Source organism: Vidua macroura, chromosome 3, assembly GCF_024509145.1.
Source record: "Vidua macroura isolate BioBank_ID:100142 chromosome 3, ASM2450914v1, whole genome shotgun sequence".
Lineage (NCBI taxonomy): Eukaryota > Metazoa > Chordata > Aves > Passeriformes > Viduidae > Vidua > Vidua macroura.
In genome coordinates, this window is record NC_071573.1 from 34562570 (window position 1) to 34579539 (window position 16970).

Sequence of the window (16970 nt, forward strand, 5' to 3'; positions counted from 1 at the left end):
GGCCGGGAGCACCGGGGCTGCCTCAGCGCGGCTCCTCCTGCTCCAGGTCGCGCTAGAAGCACCTGCGGAGCGCCGCTTCCCGAGGGACGGACCCTCGGGGCGACCGGGGCGCGCCGCCTCCCTCAGGCGGGGGAGCCGCCGACCTGCAGCTCACTCCATCATCATCGTCGCCGCCGCCTCCTCCTCCTCCTCCTCCTCCTCCCGCCGGTACCTGCCTTCCCCTGCCCGTGCCATTCCCCTCCTCTGCTCCCTCCTCCTGCTGTCCCCCTCATGCATATGGATGAGCGCATGCGCCTGCTGCCCTGGGCTAGATGAAGCGGAGCGGCGGCGGCGGTCCCAGACGGGCGGGCGGCTGCGGGGCGGTGCGTGTGCTGCATGTGCTTGCGTGTGTGTGTGAGTGAGTGAGTGTGCGTGCGTGCGTGTGTTTGTGTGTGTGTGCGCGTGCGTGCGTGTGTGTGTGTGTGTGTGTGTGTCTCGGGGGGGCGAGGGGTTCCGCCGCAAGAAATAAAAGGACTGGGATCATAATCGCCATAATAAAACAAAAACAAAAAAAAACAAAAAAAAAAAAAAAAGGAGAGACAGAGAGAAGAAAAGGGAAAGAAAAGAGGGGAGGCGAGAGAATAAGGCGGATAAAAGGAGGCCGGGCTGCTTTGCATTGAAGAGCGGGGCGCTATTGAAAGCGCTTGAAAAGCGGCGTTGTCCGGCGCGGGTGCGCCGCGGTATATTAGAGCGGGGCGGCGGCGGCGGCAGCAGCAGCAGCAGCGGCACCTCCTCCTCCTCCACCAGCTCCTCCGCCTCCTTCTTCTCCTCCTCCCTCCTGGCCCTCCCCGTCCTGTCCCGTCCCGTCCCGACCCGGAGCGAGCGGCGGCGGCGGCCCTGCAGGCGGGCGGGCGGGCAGTGCGACGGCGGCATGCGTGCGCCCCGGCGGGCAGCCGCGGCGGCGTGCTCCATCCTCACCCTGCTCCTGGCACTGCGGGCCGAGGTACGTACCGGGGCACGGCGCGGGCCGCTCCGGCCGGCTTGGCGCACTTCTGCGGCGCTTGCGGGAGATGGGTTTGGGAGATCCCGGACGGGAGCTTCTGCACGGCTCCTCCGGCCGGAGCGGAGCTGCTGCCCTAACTTCTCTCTGGAGATGGCAAACGCGGGAGTGCTCCTTGCAGCAAGGCTTAATTCCTGGGAAAGAGAAACGCGATTACTGCAAATCGCTTTTATTTTCCCCAAAAAAATCACTTCCCCCCCCCCCCCTTTTTTTTTCCCTAATACTTTTTTTTTTTTTTTTAATAATAGCAGCATTGCTGGGGTGATTAATGAGCGGGGTCTGAGTCTCAGCTGGGCAGCTCCAGCCGTCCCCGACTCAGCTGCACCCGGAGGAGGCGGAGGGGTTGTTGGGTGCCTTTCCAGACAGTGCATTATGAGCTACATCGTTTTGCTGGGTTTGCTCCTCCCGTATGCACTCCTGGTTTAGTTTAGTTTAATTTCCTAACAATTTAGAAGCCTTCCTCACGCTATTTTTTTCGGAGCTGGCATTTAAGGTTGTTTTTTGGCATTAGTGGCGTTATTTAGTTGGGCTGATTTATGACCCCTTCCCGTGGATGTCTGATAGGGAAAAGCTTGGAGTGGTTGGCTTTGTTTTATTTTTAATGTTATGCATGTGCTTCTTGAAAGCACACTTAAAATGACTTTTTCCTGTCTTCAGAGTTGTAGATTGTGTTTGGGGAAAAAGTTAGGTAACTGTCTGTCTCTTGTTTCTTTTTCTTTTTTTTTCTTTTTTTTTTTTTTTTTTTTTTTGTTTGTTTGTTTTGTTTGTTTTGGTTTTTTTTTTTCCCTTCGGTTCTTTCTTGGGATTAACAGGTGACTTTAGCATCGGGACAGTTTGAGTTGGAGATTTTATCCATGCAAAATGTGAATGGTGAACTGCAAAATGGAAATTGCTGCGATGGCACCCGAAACCCAGGAGATAAAAAATGCACCAGAGATGAGTGTGACACCTATTTTAAAGTTTGCCTGAAGGAGTATCAATCGCGGGTCACTGCTGGTGGTCCTTGCAGCTTCGGATCCAAATCCACTCCTGTCATCGGAGGAAATACCTTCAATTTAAAGTACAACCGGAATAATGAAAAGAACCGGATCGTTATCCCCTTCAGCTTCGCCTGGCCGGTGAGTTGCTTGAGCTGCTCTGGCTCTGGGTCTGTTGGATGGTGCTTGAGATGTCCTTAGTGAGCTGAACTCCAACTTCTTGTGCCAAGGGAAGAGGGATCAGGATTTGGGAGGGAGCAGGCATCTTGGCAAGAGCATTGGGAATCCGCAGCACAGAAATGAGTAAAATGTAGTGGTGTTTTGTTTTTGTTCCCTGGGGCTCACAATGCACAGCCTGTTAAATTTGAAAGTCAGATGTGCAGTGAGGGGGATCTAAATGGGTCAGGGAAGCAAACCCAGTATCTCTGCACTTTACAGCATGAATAAGTCTCTTGAGACTCAGAAGGTCAGAAGTTCATTTTATTTCTTTTTTTTTTTTTCTTAACCAGTGAAGTCTTGGGCTTAAGCCAGAAGAGCAGTGGGTTAGGGGCTGTACAGGGATCCCGTGTGAAAAGTGTGTGTCATAGCTGGCCTCCTTCCCTGGAGCGTGTTTGGGAAGGCTTCCTGCTTCTCCCAAGGGGAAATCTCACTGCACTGTTCGGTGTGGATGGGAGCTGCTGTTGCTGTTCTTGGTGAAGTAGCTGCCAGCTTCCCTGGGAAGTTTGGGCATGCTTGTGGACTCCAGAAGCTAAAGACTGAGAAAAGCGTGGCTTTAGCTTTTGGCGCACTTCACCCACTCCTCCCCACAGCGCACCTTTTCCTGCCTACCTGCCTCTTGTGGTCCAGAGATTCTGGCTTCCCTCTAGTTGTGTGCAAAACTCAGCGGCTTAAGGAGGTGGGGCTTTTTGCCAGGCACTTTTCCAGCGTTGTCCACTCTAGTAAATACTGGTCAGCCCCGTAGAGCAGAGAGCTGGAGGATGGGTGATCCCTTCCTTCATTGGTGATCCTGCTTTGTTGTTGGCTGGAAAAGATACTCAGATATCGCTGCTGCTTGTTTCTTCTGGGGTGCTCAGGAGGGTTGAAGCTTTGATGGTCAGCTCTGTAGAGAGCCCTCAGCTCCCTGCAGAGAAAGTGAGGACCATCTTTCCAAAATGACCATCACTCAGGCCAGACCCACAGAGGCAGGCTCCAGGGCCCCAGGATCTATGGACATGGACGAGTGCCATGGCCTTGGATGGCAGGAGGTGCACGGTTTTTGTGCCCGGCAATGCCTCATGCAGGCGAACAAAACCTGGGGGTGACTGATCTGGGGGGCTCCTGTCTGGCTTTTGAGGTGCCTCTCTGGGATGCTGTGGTACAAATGCTGAACGCTCCCAAATTTCTGCTCCTAAAACTTGTATTTTGAGATCACCTAGGAAACAAAACTGTTTCCCCTCTGCCACACACACCCCTTCTCCAAAGGCGCTGAGCAGACAATTTCCTACCAACTGCCTTGGGGTATGTTGATGCTCAGCAGTTTTGTAAATCCAGTCATCCTAACCTAGATGCCTAAGGTCATTTTTGGGAGGGGAGGAGGGCCCTGAATGTGCATGCAGGGGGGGGAGGGGTGAATCTCATTTCCTATCCTCTGCCACTATCGCTGCTGGCAAGGTGGAAGCACCCTCCAAAGCTTATCCCTTCATAGTCAGATAAGGACTGGTTGCTGGGAGGGCCTGGATTTCTTCTGGGGGGAGAAAAGCCCGCCCCAAAAGCATTCCTTCTCCAGTTGTGGTGTAGACACCCACTTTGTGGTCCTGCTGCCAAGTGCTGCAGGCAGTCGTGTGCTCTTCAAGTGTCCTGTACTGCCTCCTACCTGCCTCCTCTGTCATTCGGGACTTGTGGAATATCGAGGGCTGAAGAGGCACAAGGCAGAAATTAAGTCTCCGTTTTTAAGGAGATAGTATTACGAAGTACAATAGCAGAGTTAACTAAAGTATTTTCTGTTGGAAGTACAAGCCTGTCCTTTATTTCTTTCTCTTTTCTTTCTCTTTTTTTTTTTCTCTAACATGAAATGAGATAAAACTGTTATCAAATATGCCATCAAAGGGATAAAGGGCTTTGTAAAAATCTGAGGTATTTGAAGCTCTGCCAATGGCTGTAGTGCTTGTGTTGCAGATTTTGACTTTTGTCAGAGAAGTCAGGTACATCAAGGATTTTTTTTAAACTAGCACAAGTAATCTTACTGCCTTGAATCTATAGGTATGCATATAAAAATGTCGTGAAAACCAAACATGTTCCTTCTAGCAGCCTCTCTCTTCATAGGACTGGGAAGGGAAATCCGTGTGTAGAGGGTGGGTTTGGGGGTAGGGACCCTGAGAGAAGTCTCTTAAGCTTGCCTGCATCTTAGTAAAATAAATGCTTCTATTGTCCCACTGAATCTCATTCAGCACTGGAATCCTGGAGCAGGAGCAGCAAAACTCCAGCGCAACCTTTGAAATGGGTAAAACTCAACAACTTGAGACACTTGGTTCATAAGCCTGGAATTTTGGAATAAGCTTTTGCATTTTCCTAGGCAGAAATGCACTTTTTGAGACTCTGATGATAGTCCATGTGCAATTATCAAGCCTGCTTCCCAGCTTTGGCTTCCACAGGACACAGCTTTTATGCTAGCCATTGTGACTTCCAAATGGCATTTGAACAAAAGAATATCTAATGTGGCAAAGCTCTCATTTGTACTAAAATTGTGTACACAAATCATTTCAGGCATTTTCAAAGCTCTACGGATAAAGTAGTAAACTTAATTTAGGCTCTAATCTGATGCTGAAATTTCAGAACTTAAAAAAATCTTTAGGTGGCTGAATACTGTTGACTTCAGTAAGAGCTTGAGATTAGCATTGCATTTACTCATGTGGCTGATCACGAGAGGTATCTTTGACTACATTCAGCTGAAAATTATAGTAGAGATAATAAGAGCTAGACCAAAATGTTAATCATATTGCACTTGAAAATTCATGCCCTTCTCTGGATTGTGTTCTACTCTCCAAGGGAGACTTTTCTTGGATGTTCCAGCTTGAATCAGTAGTAACATTCAGAAGTCTTGTTGCCTTGACTACTTAAAAAAAAAAAAAAAAAGAAAAAGCCTCTTCCCATGTCAAGCTGCCCCCTTATGCCATTTGTGAAAAATAGTTGCATTGCATTAGAGGCCTTTATTCATCATGCAGGAGAGGAAGGGGAGAGAATGGGTTGCTTTAAAAGTATTGTTAGAGGGAGCTTGCAGTTGTAATGTAGATTTGAAGTGTCAGAGTCTTATTAATAACTTATGGAGTTTGCTCTTGTCAGTTTTGATACATTCCCCTGTGAGTAATGGGTGTGGAGACGGTGGGCCATAAATTAATTTAAGTGATGGGAGGTTTGAGTAAGTTGCTAGGAAACAGGGCAGCAGCCCAGCATAAAGGAACTGGAGTAGATCAGAAAGCTACCCCTGCAGTACTGGTAGTTCTTCAGTGCATTGAAACAATAGTGATGATGATTTAAAAAAGTAAAATGCACCTAGGCTTGCTTCTTGCATTCATTTTGAGACTTCATTGACTTTCTTGACAGGCAAGCTTGGCTTTATGAAGCCATATAAAAAAGTATGGAACAAAAGCATTTCCATGTTCCACTTGTCAAAGTGTTCTGTCTGAACAAGTTTGATTCCAAGGCAGACACATGCTCTTCTCTCACATGAATCAAACCTTTGGCCTTTCTTAAAGAACCCCAAGTGTGATGTGTGCTGCACCTTGAGGGAGCTGAGCATCAATTAACTAAGCAAAACTTAACACTACACTTTGCTTTTATGTAAAGAAAGATCTTCTGGGGGTTTGGCGAGACTGAGTAAGAAGGTCAAACTTGGCAATTCCTTTGGTATGCATAGCTCCAATTTCAAACAGCTTGTTTATTCCAAAATTATGCTCCTTGTAATTACTTAATATTGGGGCCAATTGCACCAACACACCAGGAAACTACTAAGGTGGAAAAAAACCCTCCAGCATCTCAGTGAGTTTAGCATAAAGTACAATTTAAAAGAGTTTTGAACATCTTATTTCAACTTTAAAATAAAAATAGTCAACCTAAAAAAATAAAATAGTCAGCCTAGCGACTTTTTCATGACAAATCTTAGTGGTCCTGATTCCTGAAGATGTAAAATATGTTTCCTGGGTAGGCATTGTTTTCCGTGGCTAGAGAGACATACTAAAAGAGCTTTAGTGTTTTTTAAGCTTTGTGAACTTTTTTCCTCTCTCTTGACACAAGATGTGTCCAAAATACTAATCTGCACCTGATATTAAAGTAACAGCCTTTTGAATCTGAGAAAAAAATATCACTGCATCCACCTCCTTTTCTTTTTTCTTTTAAGCTCAGTATGTCAGTCATAAGACTAAAATTTGGCTTTTGATTTTGTTTCTTCTCTCCCTCCAGTTAACTTCTTGAAAACTTGTAGAAGCAAATGCTAGATTATTTTTCAAGCTTTTCTTGAACAATGCATGATAAGTCATCTTGGAGCATGGGCAGATCAGAAGAAATTCTTATAATAACAAAATGCATATTAATCAAATCCATACTCTGTAATTTATTGTTGATTAATAATATAAGAATAAATCTTAGCACTCCAAGTGTAATGCTTTACCTAGGATTACTATTCAAAACAGAGCTGGGAGTATTAAGTGACATCTGAAGCATAATTAGCATCACAGGGCTGTTTTTTTCCCAGGACTGGAGAGAAGTGATGCAGCCATTCAGAGGTTTTGGACTTCTTACATGTTTAAGGAGTTTGTTTTTTTTTTTTTTTTATGTTTGAGCCAGTTCAGAGCTTCATCTTCATGGTAAATCCATTTGACTATATTAACATAATATGTCTAAAAATAAATCCTCATCTTGCCTGTTCTTAGAATTTTTGTTCTTGTTATAATAAAGGCCTGCTCCAGTTTAACTTCAGTGGCAGCTGGATTGGGCTTGATACTGAAGGTTATTCCTAAACTTTCTCAGGCTATACACATCTAGCAATGTCAGCTTGTTTATGCAGCTGGAAGTCAGCATGGCTGAAAATGAATTGCATAAAATTGATGCTTTATGCTTAAAGTTGCAGTTCACTCAAGGAAACATTGCTTCCCAGTGGGCTGGAGGCTGGAATACAAGTCTCCTGGTTCTAAAGCTGGTGAATGTGGGTTTATTCCAACTTCACTCCTAATGCAATTGTGATGCTCTGTGAAGCAAAAGCCTTAAGCTACAGTTCTTAAAAGTACTTCTCTATAGATAAGGAGAGGTGTCTGTAGATAACACAAATGACAGGATTGGTTTTGAAAACTGAAACTAAGCTTGCCTTTGAATTTCTCTAGATGAACAGAAGTTTTATGTGTTAATTGACTCAGTTCTAATAATTTAACTGGTAACCCCTGTGTCTTAACACAAGGAAAGATGTCAAAACTAGAAGCTGTTGCATTTGTTTCTTGTTAGTCTGTGGAGCTCATGGTTCTTGTGGTCACTATTCTGCAGCGTAAATTACACTCATTATTCTTGTAGTGTTCAGAAGAAACTGCAAAAAGTGGATAGAAGTGGTTAAAGTGGTTTGTAAATAGTCAAACATCCAGAGTCCTTTACCAGCTCAACCCAGTTCTTAGGTACTTAGGTAAATAAGTAGAAAGGCTTCTTGTTCAGGCTTGCTCCATGTGAACCTGACTGTTTTGCTTGGCTGGCTACTAGGTATTCTGTCTATTAACCTTGCCACCCTTTTGTAACTGGTGCATTTAATTATCAGTGGGATGCTTTAAACAGGTAGGGGGACTGATAAGGGCAGGTAATCTGCTTGTTGGGGAAGGTTGAAAGCAACCATTGACATTTTGGCCTATCTTCTGCTCTTTGACAAGTGGGGCTCCGTGAGAAAATAACTCTGTAACTAGATAAGGTGCTGATTAAAATGCTGCTGTTGTATGAAGCACTCTGGTAGCTGAGATCACTTGAAATCATTAGTTTTAAAAAAAGGGGAAAAAAGAATCTGCTATACTTTTTTTTTTACCTCTTTTTTCTTTTTTTTTTAAAGAAGGGGTGGAGGGAAGACCCCAAGTCTCCCCCTGAGCCCAGTACATTGTCCAGTTAATGCATGCTAGTTTTATGATTGGAATACATTGTAGTCCGGCCACCCAGACAGAGGCATTGACTGCTAATATTAACCAAGAACAATAGTGTGGCCATACTGACTGCAGTGAGGATTACAGAACATAATGGGGCCTATCCAAAAATAATGCTAATACAGGACAAGCAACAGGAAGCAGCAGTAGACTCAGCATTGCTCGGCTCCCAGACAAACCATGGACTTACTTCACACAATGGCAACTTCAGCACATTATGTATTCACAGGATACTCATTATTCCAGCAGGCTTGCCAGATCAGAGATCAGCCTGGTTTACTGGATGCTTAAGCGTATGCATAGTTTGGATAGCGGTACTTTTGTGTCCTTCATCATTTGGCAGGAGGGTGGCTGTGCTGGTGCGGTGAAGGTCTTGACTTCGGCTGCTGCTTTCCCTTGCCAAGGCAGGATGGGGGGCAGGTCGCTCCTGGAGCTGCTGATATGGTTCAATTCGTTTTCATGTCTCCTTTCTGTGGCAGTGCAGGGTTTACTGGCACTTTAGAGCAACAAAGGAGCTGCTCAGAATGAAGCCTAAAGGAGCAGCATGCTGTGTTTTGGTGTGGGCATATTCTGATGAGGCTCTTGGCTGGGCTGCCTGCTCGGGATTCAGCTGAACTCTTGGCCATAGGCTTGAGGCGTGAGAGAGATTGCCACGGCTTGGGCTGTGTTTATATACACGGGGTTGAGGGAGTAACAGCTTTGTAGGGTGTTGCCTTGTCCTTACGTAGGCTGTCCCAAGGAACAGCTTCCTGATGATGTTCCATTTCACAAAAGGTTAAGAGGGTTAGGTGGTTTTCCTCCTTTTCTGGAGTATGTTTGCATATCCTCTGGGTGAGGAGCCAGTTGCCTTTAACTCCTTTGAAGGATATTCAGTTGTCAAAGTTGACCAACCATGGCACAATGTGGTGATGCATCTGTGTAGTATCATCATGGAGTGACAGGGTACCCAAGTGACAGTCCTGGTGCTGTTCAGAGGAAGTGGGTTTGTAGCTAGCTTTAACCCTGCTCAGAGATGCCCTCCTTCCTGGCCCCTGGGCATGCTGGAACATGCCTCAGTTTCCTTCTTGCATTTGTCACAACTGGACTCCTGGGGCCTGCTGTGCCAGTGTCCTCAGCATCCGCCCTGGGTGCAGACAGGGTGTGTGTGAGCACCATTCCCAAGCTGGTGTTCACAGCTGTGCAGAGCGTGAGGAGAAGGTGGCTGAGCTTAACCTGCTCTCCTTGTTTGGCAGAGGAGGAGCAGGCACAGCACTCTGAATGCAAAACTTCCCACTGCATTTGTCTAGTCATGGTTTCACATGCTCAGCAAAGCTCTTGCATGCTCTAACCACAGTGGTAGGAGGGAAAGGAGTTAGACGAGTTGCAAGCCCTTTGAAAACGGAGGCAGTGCTTCAGCTGAGGAGCAGGATATTTTAATCTTGCTCTGGCCCACTGACTTGCAGAGTGCCTTTAGAAGCCAGAGGACAAAAGCACCTCCTTTGGGTGGATGTCTGGATGAAGGGAGGGAAGAAGGTAATCAAGCAGAGAGCTTTAAACACCTGTTTACCTGCAGCTGCCAGGATTCATTTAAATAACCAGAAAGGAGGTTGCATTGTCCTTTGAGATCCTTTAAAGGGACAGTTACTGATGGGTTTTGGGTCTGCACAGTCTCTTGAGCTGTACCATCAGTGGATCAAGACACAGTGTCTTGTCATTGAGGAAAACAGCTCTTGCACACTGATGCTTTGTTTCTTGGAGTGTGAACTTGACCATTTCCATCCTCTCCTAGCTTCACTCACAGAAGTTCTGCTGAAATTCTGGCCATGCTGCCTTTCAGTCCTCTGGGCTGATCTGCAAAGTTTAAGGACTTGCTGCTACTTTCAAGCTGTCTTTCCTTTTAAGCCAGAATCCCTGCCTTCTGGTCAAGCTCAGGTTTACAGTGGCTAATTGGGTGTGACTCTGGAGAGTTCACTGCTGCCTTGTTGCCTAGGACATCGTTTTGATGGAATAAGGTGCACAATGTGGAATTCTTGTGTCTGGATATATATATTTATTCAAAGATGGGCAGAGGTCATCTATGGGCATGGGAAAATCTAAACCTCCACACTGTAAGCAGTCATTCCTGAGATATCTGAATCCTTGATCTATAGAGTGGGGATGATATGCACTTCTAAAAAAATCTCAACAGTGCGGCTTTGCACAGAACTGCTTTTTTGGGTGGGGGCTGAGGGAATTAGCTAGAGGTATGTGATAGCTGGATTGTTGAAGAGGGTTTGCTACTGGTGTGAGGCTCTGGGTGTCTGTGTGGCTTTTGTTTAAAAGTGTCCCATTCTGAACACAATGTCTTGGGTCTTTTTGGTCTTTTCCCCATGCTGAGAGGGACAGAGCCAAGGGATCAAATGCCATTCTTTGTATCACCCCTTTTCAGGACAGAGACTCTTCATTTAATACATTTAGACAAAATGAGAGGGGGCAGTTAGAAACAAGGGAATTGCCAGGGTAGGTCTGTTCCCACTGCCTTTTGTTTACATCCAGTTCAGCTGAAGCATCTCCTCTCTCTTAACTAAACTTCTGTGTGGTAGTGGAAAGTGGTCACACAAGTATCTAGCAACAGTAGCACTCACAGTTAGGATTCAGCCTTTCCTTTCCTTAAGGGCTAGGTGTGTTGGTAAACAGTCCTGAGAACCAGCAGGGAACTGTTGCTATGAGTTTAGACAAAATATCTTCCAAAACAATTATGCAAGGCCGAAAGGAAAACATCCTTAACTTTATTGGAAGTAGTGGTAGTTGTCATAATTCATTCTCTATATCATAATATTTTTTGTCAAGCTTGCAGTAACATGTTCAGCTTGTGCTGCTTAATGTTGGTAATTAAACCACTGAGGAAGCACTCAAGATAGTGCAATCTGCATCTCTAATATGGCTCGGGAGTTCTATTCTGGTTTTGTTTGTTTGTTTTGGTTCTTTTTTTTTTTTTCACCACTGACTTGTGCAAGGACTTCTTAAATCTGTTTTAAGCAGTGTTAGATGATCGAGATGTACTTTGGTTTATTTGATTTTCAGAGTTTCTTGCAAGTTGTCAGACTTGCTCTAGAATAGAAACAAGTAACAAATAACTTTTCATGAAATATTAACCAAAAATGGTTCAGGCCAATGGAGGCTCTGCATAGAAGTTTGGGTGCATGTCCTGGCTTGCCCAGCTTTGCTTACTTTTGGAAGCATTTTCCCACAGTTATCAGTGAACAGAATGGAATCCTGGTCTGCTTTGAATATGAAACATATTTAGGCTATACAGCAAGCCAGTGTCCATCACAAACTGGGTTTTCATTCAGAGCCTCATGCTGTGTCCAGTCCTGAGAAATCAGTCTGCTCCAATTCTTCTCTTTTTTTCTTTTTTTTTCCCTCCTTTTTTGTTTCCTCTCCTCTTCAGAACTCTGAGTTCTGCCTTACCCCTGTGCACCTTGTAGCAGCTCACTCTCAGAACTGTATTTTGGCCTCTGTTACAGAGAGGCACTCAGACCACAAATGAGCAGCCTGTGACTGAACATGGACACAATTAAGGAGAAATAAACCTTCCAAATGCACAATTGCTATGACAAAGCATCAAAACTCTTCACAGTTTTTTTTTTTTTGTAGTGTTGTTCTGCTCTCCAGAAAGATGTTACATTTATTGCCTTATCTGTAGTTAGTATATTTTTTACTTTGGAAGTCATATTTTTTGCTTATTTTCCCTCAGCTTTTTTTTTCCCCCCCCCCTTCTGGAGAGGAGGGGTTTTGTTTTGGTTTTTAATCATTGTGTAAGTTTGGATATGGCTGGCTAAATGGCAACTTTGAAAGATACAGCCTGGATAATAATATCTCGGGGTAGAGCTGGAGGAGGAGGAGATGTTTTAATGGGTCTTGTTCTCAAGTTAGGATTGAAGATAAAGGTGGCTTAGATGTAATAGCTGGCATCTTTCCAGCCCATGGAGTCACTTCAGTCAGTTTATGCTTATGATTATTATTGCTGGAGTGCTACAGAGCTCATTGGCAGCTTGGAGCATCTGTAAAAGGGACACGGGTGGATAGCGCGGCTTCCTTTTCCCTGCTCTTCCAAGGAGGCTGATCTTAGCCGTGTTTTACAATGCTTCTCTCTCACCCCACCCCCTTCCCATATCCATCAGTCCTTCCTCCGTTACCTGATACTTGTGGGAGCTGCCATGGCCCTCATGCAGACAAAGCTTTCAAAGGGGGTGCTGAAAAGCAAAGTCCCTGGAGATTGCGCTGTCAAGGCAGGGCACAGTAATCTTAGCAACACTTCTTGCTTTCAGGATGGCTGGGGGAAGGGACATCGAGACTATTTTTCCGTAACTAAAATTCTTTTGAAGCAGTTTTTGAGAGTGGGGGTTTGGTTTGGGGTTTTTTGATGCTGCTGTGCCATCCTGGTGCTGTCTTCCATGTGCAATTGTCCCACATATCGTCTGGAGTGCAGTGTCAAAGTCTGTACTTCCTGGTTAAGTACATAAGATGCTTTAATGATGACAAAGATGAGCTATCCAAGGTGAAAGGTCTTCTAAGTCAGACTGGATAAGGTACCTTACGGAGTTTCAAGAAGATCATGTTTGTCTCAAGCATAATCTTTTACCTATTTCTGTGTTCAAGTATCTGCTTTGGGGCAGAGACCAGAATTTTTCATTTTAATTAAAATTGCAGGCAGGTTTTTTTTTTTTTTTCCCTTAGTCATGTGTGGCTTTGAAATTAACTCATATTTCTCTTTTGCAGAGATCCTACACATTGCTTGTTGAGGCATGGGATTACAATGATAACTCCACAAGTAAGTATTCCTTCCTCTGGCTTATTTAGTTCTGACACCTCTGTTTCCCGGGCACTGAAAGGCCTCTGGGAGCCTCACCAGCTTGCTGTGACTTAGAGCACAAGGAGAGGGAAAAGGTCTCCCCCAAACAGCTTGGAGCAGTTCCTCCAGGATCTGCAGCAGCCTGTCTCACTCCCATTGACTGCAGAGGGTGAGTAGCTTGCTCACCTAGGCACCAATGGTGTGATGCCTAAAAATAGATGCTGTTAATTCCTTCTTTCTCCTCTGGGAGAGTAAAAGCCAAGGGATTTCTTCAGGTTTCTTTGTTTGGTTTTCTGGTCTTGTTTTGGTCTTTTTAATTGGGACCAATATTCAGAAGCCTAAGTCTTGTTCACCTGAGACCTCTCTATAAACTAAGCACTTCTCAAAACTGAGTTTACTGCTTTAAAAAAAGAAAACAACTTAAAATCTGCCTAAGACTTGATATCCATCCATCTAATGACTGTAGATGAGAAAGAGGAGTTACTACAAGTTCTTCCTTGGGAGTTGGATGGCTGGGGGTTTATATGCAGGGGCTGAAAAAATATTTACTAGATGCCACCTGGTAGAGCTGGCTGAAAATCAAGGGTGGGGATCTTTCTCCTGGAATGTCTCTGGTTGGTTTCAGAACCATTCTGTTCAGCTTTTCCCGTGTCTAGGGGAAGCTGCACAGGGTCTTCTGGCACATGAGCTGTTGTGCTTTTTGCCTGCTGTTACTTAAGGAGGTAGGCAAAATCAGCTCTACTTGAACCTAGGGCTTTAACAGTGTGTGTGTGGTAAAAGCCACAGGAGAGAGTGTGAATCTGAACTCATAAAGCTTTTGTTGACACAACAGGCCTTTTTCTTCAGCAAGGAAGCAGCAGCACAGTGGTCCATCTTACAGAAATCTTACAGCAGCTTCTTGCAGTCTGCTTTGGAATGCTAAGGTGGCAGCCATGGAGGAATGAAATGGGCTTCACGCCTCGTGAGAGAAAGGCTTTGGAGAAGTGTGCACAGTGCTGTGCTTTTATGTTTTAATTGGTGAAGAGTGCATAGCTTAGGAACTACTGTGTGCAGATCTGCTCCTTATATTTTTTTTAATGTACATGGTGCATCCTATTAATTCTTCATTCCAGAAAAGCAGTTGTTACTTGAGATAAATCTTGTGGCCTGTCAGGGGTAGCCACAACCAGCCTCATTCAGCACTGCTGCAGTACCTGAGATTTCAGACTCTACCTGAGCACAGTCATGGAGCAGTGGCTGGGGGATTTCTTGGATATAGAGTGTTATATGGAGGAGAATAAAGTAGATGCTGCAGCAGCAGTGAAATATTAAAAATGGAAGGTGCCTGAATTCAAAATGAAAGTCTTGTTTATAGTAGGGTCTGGGAGTTGTTTCAGACTGGGTCTGTGCCACTTTTACTATTGTTAGAGCTCATCTTTTTTCATTAAACAGCTGCATTTCCAAAGCTACACAATGAACCCTTTCTTTGCTTTCATGTTCTGGAAGTACAATTGTCTTCAGACAAAATTGCCTCATTTCTCAGCAGTGCATTTGACCAAGTGCAGACATGCTCTTGCATATGTTCCTGATCTGCATTCCTGCTCCAGCTTTAATGTCTCTTATCCATCTGTAGGTCACTTGAGTCGCTGCACTGCACAAAACTTCTTCTTTGTGCTGCACGGCTTGACTTAGTCAGCTTTCCCAGAGCTGCAGAGTAAGGCTTGAAGAACTAGTTAAGAAAATTATTAGAACTAAACAATTGTCATCATATAATGAGAAGAGTGGGGTTTTTTGATGTCCAGGATTTTCTTTTGCCCGAATTGCCACTGAATCGTAAAGACCCCGTGAGAGCTCTCAACAATAAAAGTGGGTTTAGTAGGCCTTGTGTGACTTTTCAGTAGCTCTGAAAGCATCCTCTGATCAATGCAGTTGTTAGAAGATCCTCAAGTGGATGCTTCCTTCCCCCCCCTACATTCCACTCCTCCTACGTTCGCTTTACCACATACTCTCTCTTGTCTCACTTCCAAGAGTGGCTTGCAGTTAAATTCTGGCCCTGTTGAAGTTGATGAGAATCATGCTTTGTTGGAGCCAAGATTCAACTCAAATGGTTTTCTTACTCTGGTTCTTGTCTGGTTGCCATCTTGCTACTGTTGCTTCATACATAAAGCTAATGGGCTGACATTGCATCTCAAATTATGTCAAAGAGCTATTGTAAATTACTGGTATCAGTTGCATGTGAATTCCAGGCAGGCATAAGAGACTTCAAAATGTAAACCAAGCCGTGGCTGGAAGCTGTCTGAAACAAAGACTTTCAAAAATAACTGTGCTGTCCTTGGCCACCCAAACTGCTCAGAGAAGTCTGGGCTTTTTCTGTTGTTGTTTTGGCTTCCTGATGCTGCATAGTTATAATTTCCAGACACTGGAGCACTGAAAGGCAAAGGTGGGCAGTCAAAATGTCTCATTTCCTTGTGTCTAAAACCTTTGATACACTTGCCCACTGAATAAAAAGAGGGATTTATAGCTTTGAAGTGTAGCCACAAGAAGTGAATAAAACCAACAGAGTCTCTTGACAGTGAAGTGCGGAGCGGAAGCCCAAGATGTACAGAAAGCCTCTCTCTTCCACTTCATCAGTTTCTAATGGGTTAATGCTTCCTCTAACCTTTCTATCAAAGCATGGGGTTCTGAGTCAGATGAAGGCAGTAGAGTTCAGAAGATCCCTTTGTCTCAAGCCTGGCTGACTGCTGCTTTTTATTTACTTAACCATTCTGCTGTGTTGGGATTGCTTCCTATAAAACTGAAACCGTGGTTGGTGCGGGCTAAGAATGGCAGGGTTGTTGCAATGCCTCCCCTGGAGTCTGGGTCAGCACCCTTGTGTAAGTGCACACTGACAGGTGGGAATAGGCAAGGGTGGAGGAGATCTTGTACAAGAAGGAACATGCCAGCGCTTCATTGTGAAAACTGTGGGTGATGGCTAATGGAAAGGGAGCTTAAACCTGTGAGAATACGTTTGAATTCATGTGGATGGGGGTAGCTTTAAAATGTGTATCCAGTGGAAGACATTTTATCCATGATCCAGAGGGAAACTGCAGCTGGGTTTCATCTGAGCACCTGCAAAAAAAATGAAATCCAGTGGACTTAAAAGGTTGTTTCCATTTGAGTTCAGGCTGTGGTTAAGGTGTCCAAAGAGCTGATGGCTGGAGTGAGAGGTCATACACATACAGCAAGGACAAGCTTCCTGATGAGCTGGCAGATAGGAGAGGAATGAAAGAGCAGAGGCAGAAGGAAAGAGCACATTTTCAAGGCAACTCCTTTTCTGGTGCCAAGGACTGAAATAGTTGTCAGTGGTATGTTCCCAAGGGGAACAGGAAAAGACTGGAAAAGCAAGAACAAGGGTGGGGGTGGAGGTGGGGGGGCTGGCTTGCAAAACTAAATTGAGTGTCGTTCTGCTTTTCTTCTGCCACTTACAGGAGAGGATAAAGTTGTTCTACTCACAAGGAGCAGGATGTCTTTATGCACACTCGGTGTTTGGGGAAGTGCCTTTGCTTTCCAGCTGTGCTGTGGATGGAGTGTAATCTTGGCAAGTGCAGCAGAGGCATCTCCAGCACGCATGAGTGGAACTGTAATTGCCAGACTAGCCCCATTCAAGATGAGCAGATATGCATCTGCTTTAGTACCTCTTAGAATTAGTCAATAATCTTGCTGATGAGATCTAAGAGCCTTACACCTGCACAGCACAGAATGTGATATTGCTCTGGATGTACCAGTATGGAAAGGTCCTTAGGCATCCATGTTACCTGTGAATGGGATTTAAATTAATAAAGGCCTGCCTGCATTTGAAAGTCTGACACATAGTTGTGGAGTTGGGGGCTTAGTGCCAATGAATAATAAAAACTGACTTAAATGGAAAAATATTATAGTACCAGAAATACCAGAAGGTGACTAAGAAGTTGTTGCCCTTTATTTCACACTGTAAACACATAATGAATGCTGTAGTCTCAAGTCACAAATACCCCCAAAAATGG

General features: G+C 44.8%; 1 protein-coding gene across 1 annotated transcript in view; it reads left to right on the top strand.

Annotated features, from left to right (window-relative positions):
• The first annotated feature begins 905 nt into the window (after positions 1 to 905).
• JAG1 (jagged canonical Notch ligand 1) overlaps positions 906 to 16970 on the top strand; it is a 35013-nt gene continuing 18948 nt past the window's right edge. The window contains exons 1-3 of the mRNA XM_053974682.1: positions 906 to 982; positions 1852 to 2157; positions 12897 to 12948. Of these exons, the coding sequence (XP_053830657.1) occupies positions 911 to 982; positions 1852 to 2157; positions 12897 to 12948 (430 nt within the window). The 5' untranslated portion in view covers positions 906 to 910. The remainder of the gene's footprint in view (positions 983 to 1851; positions 2158 to 12896; positions 12949 to 16970) is intronic.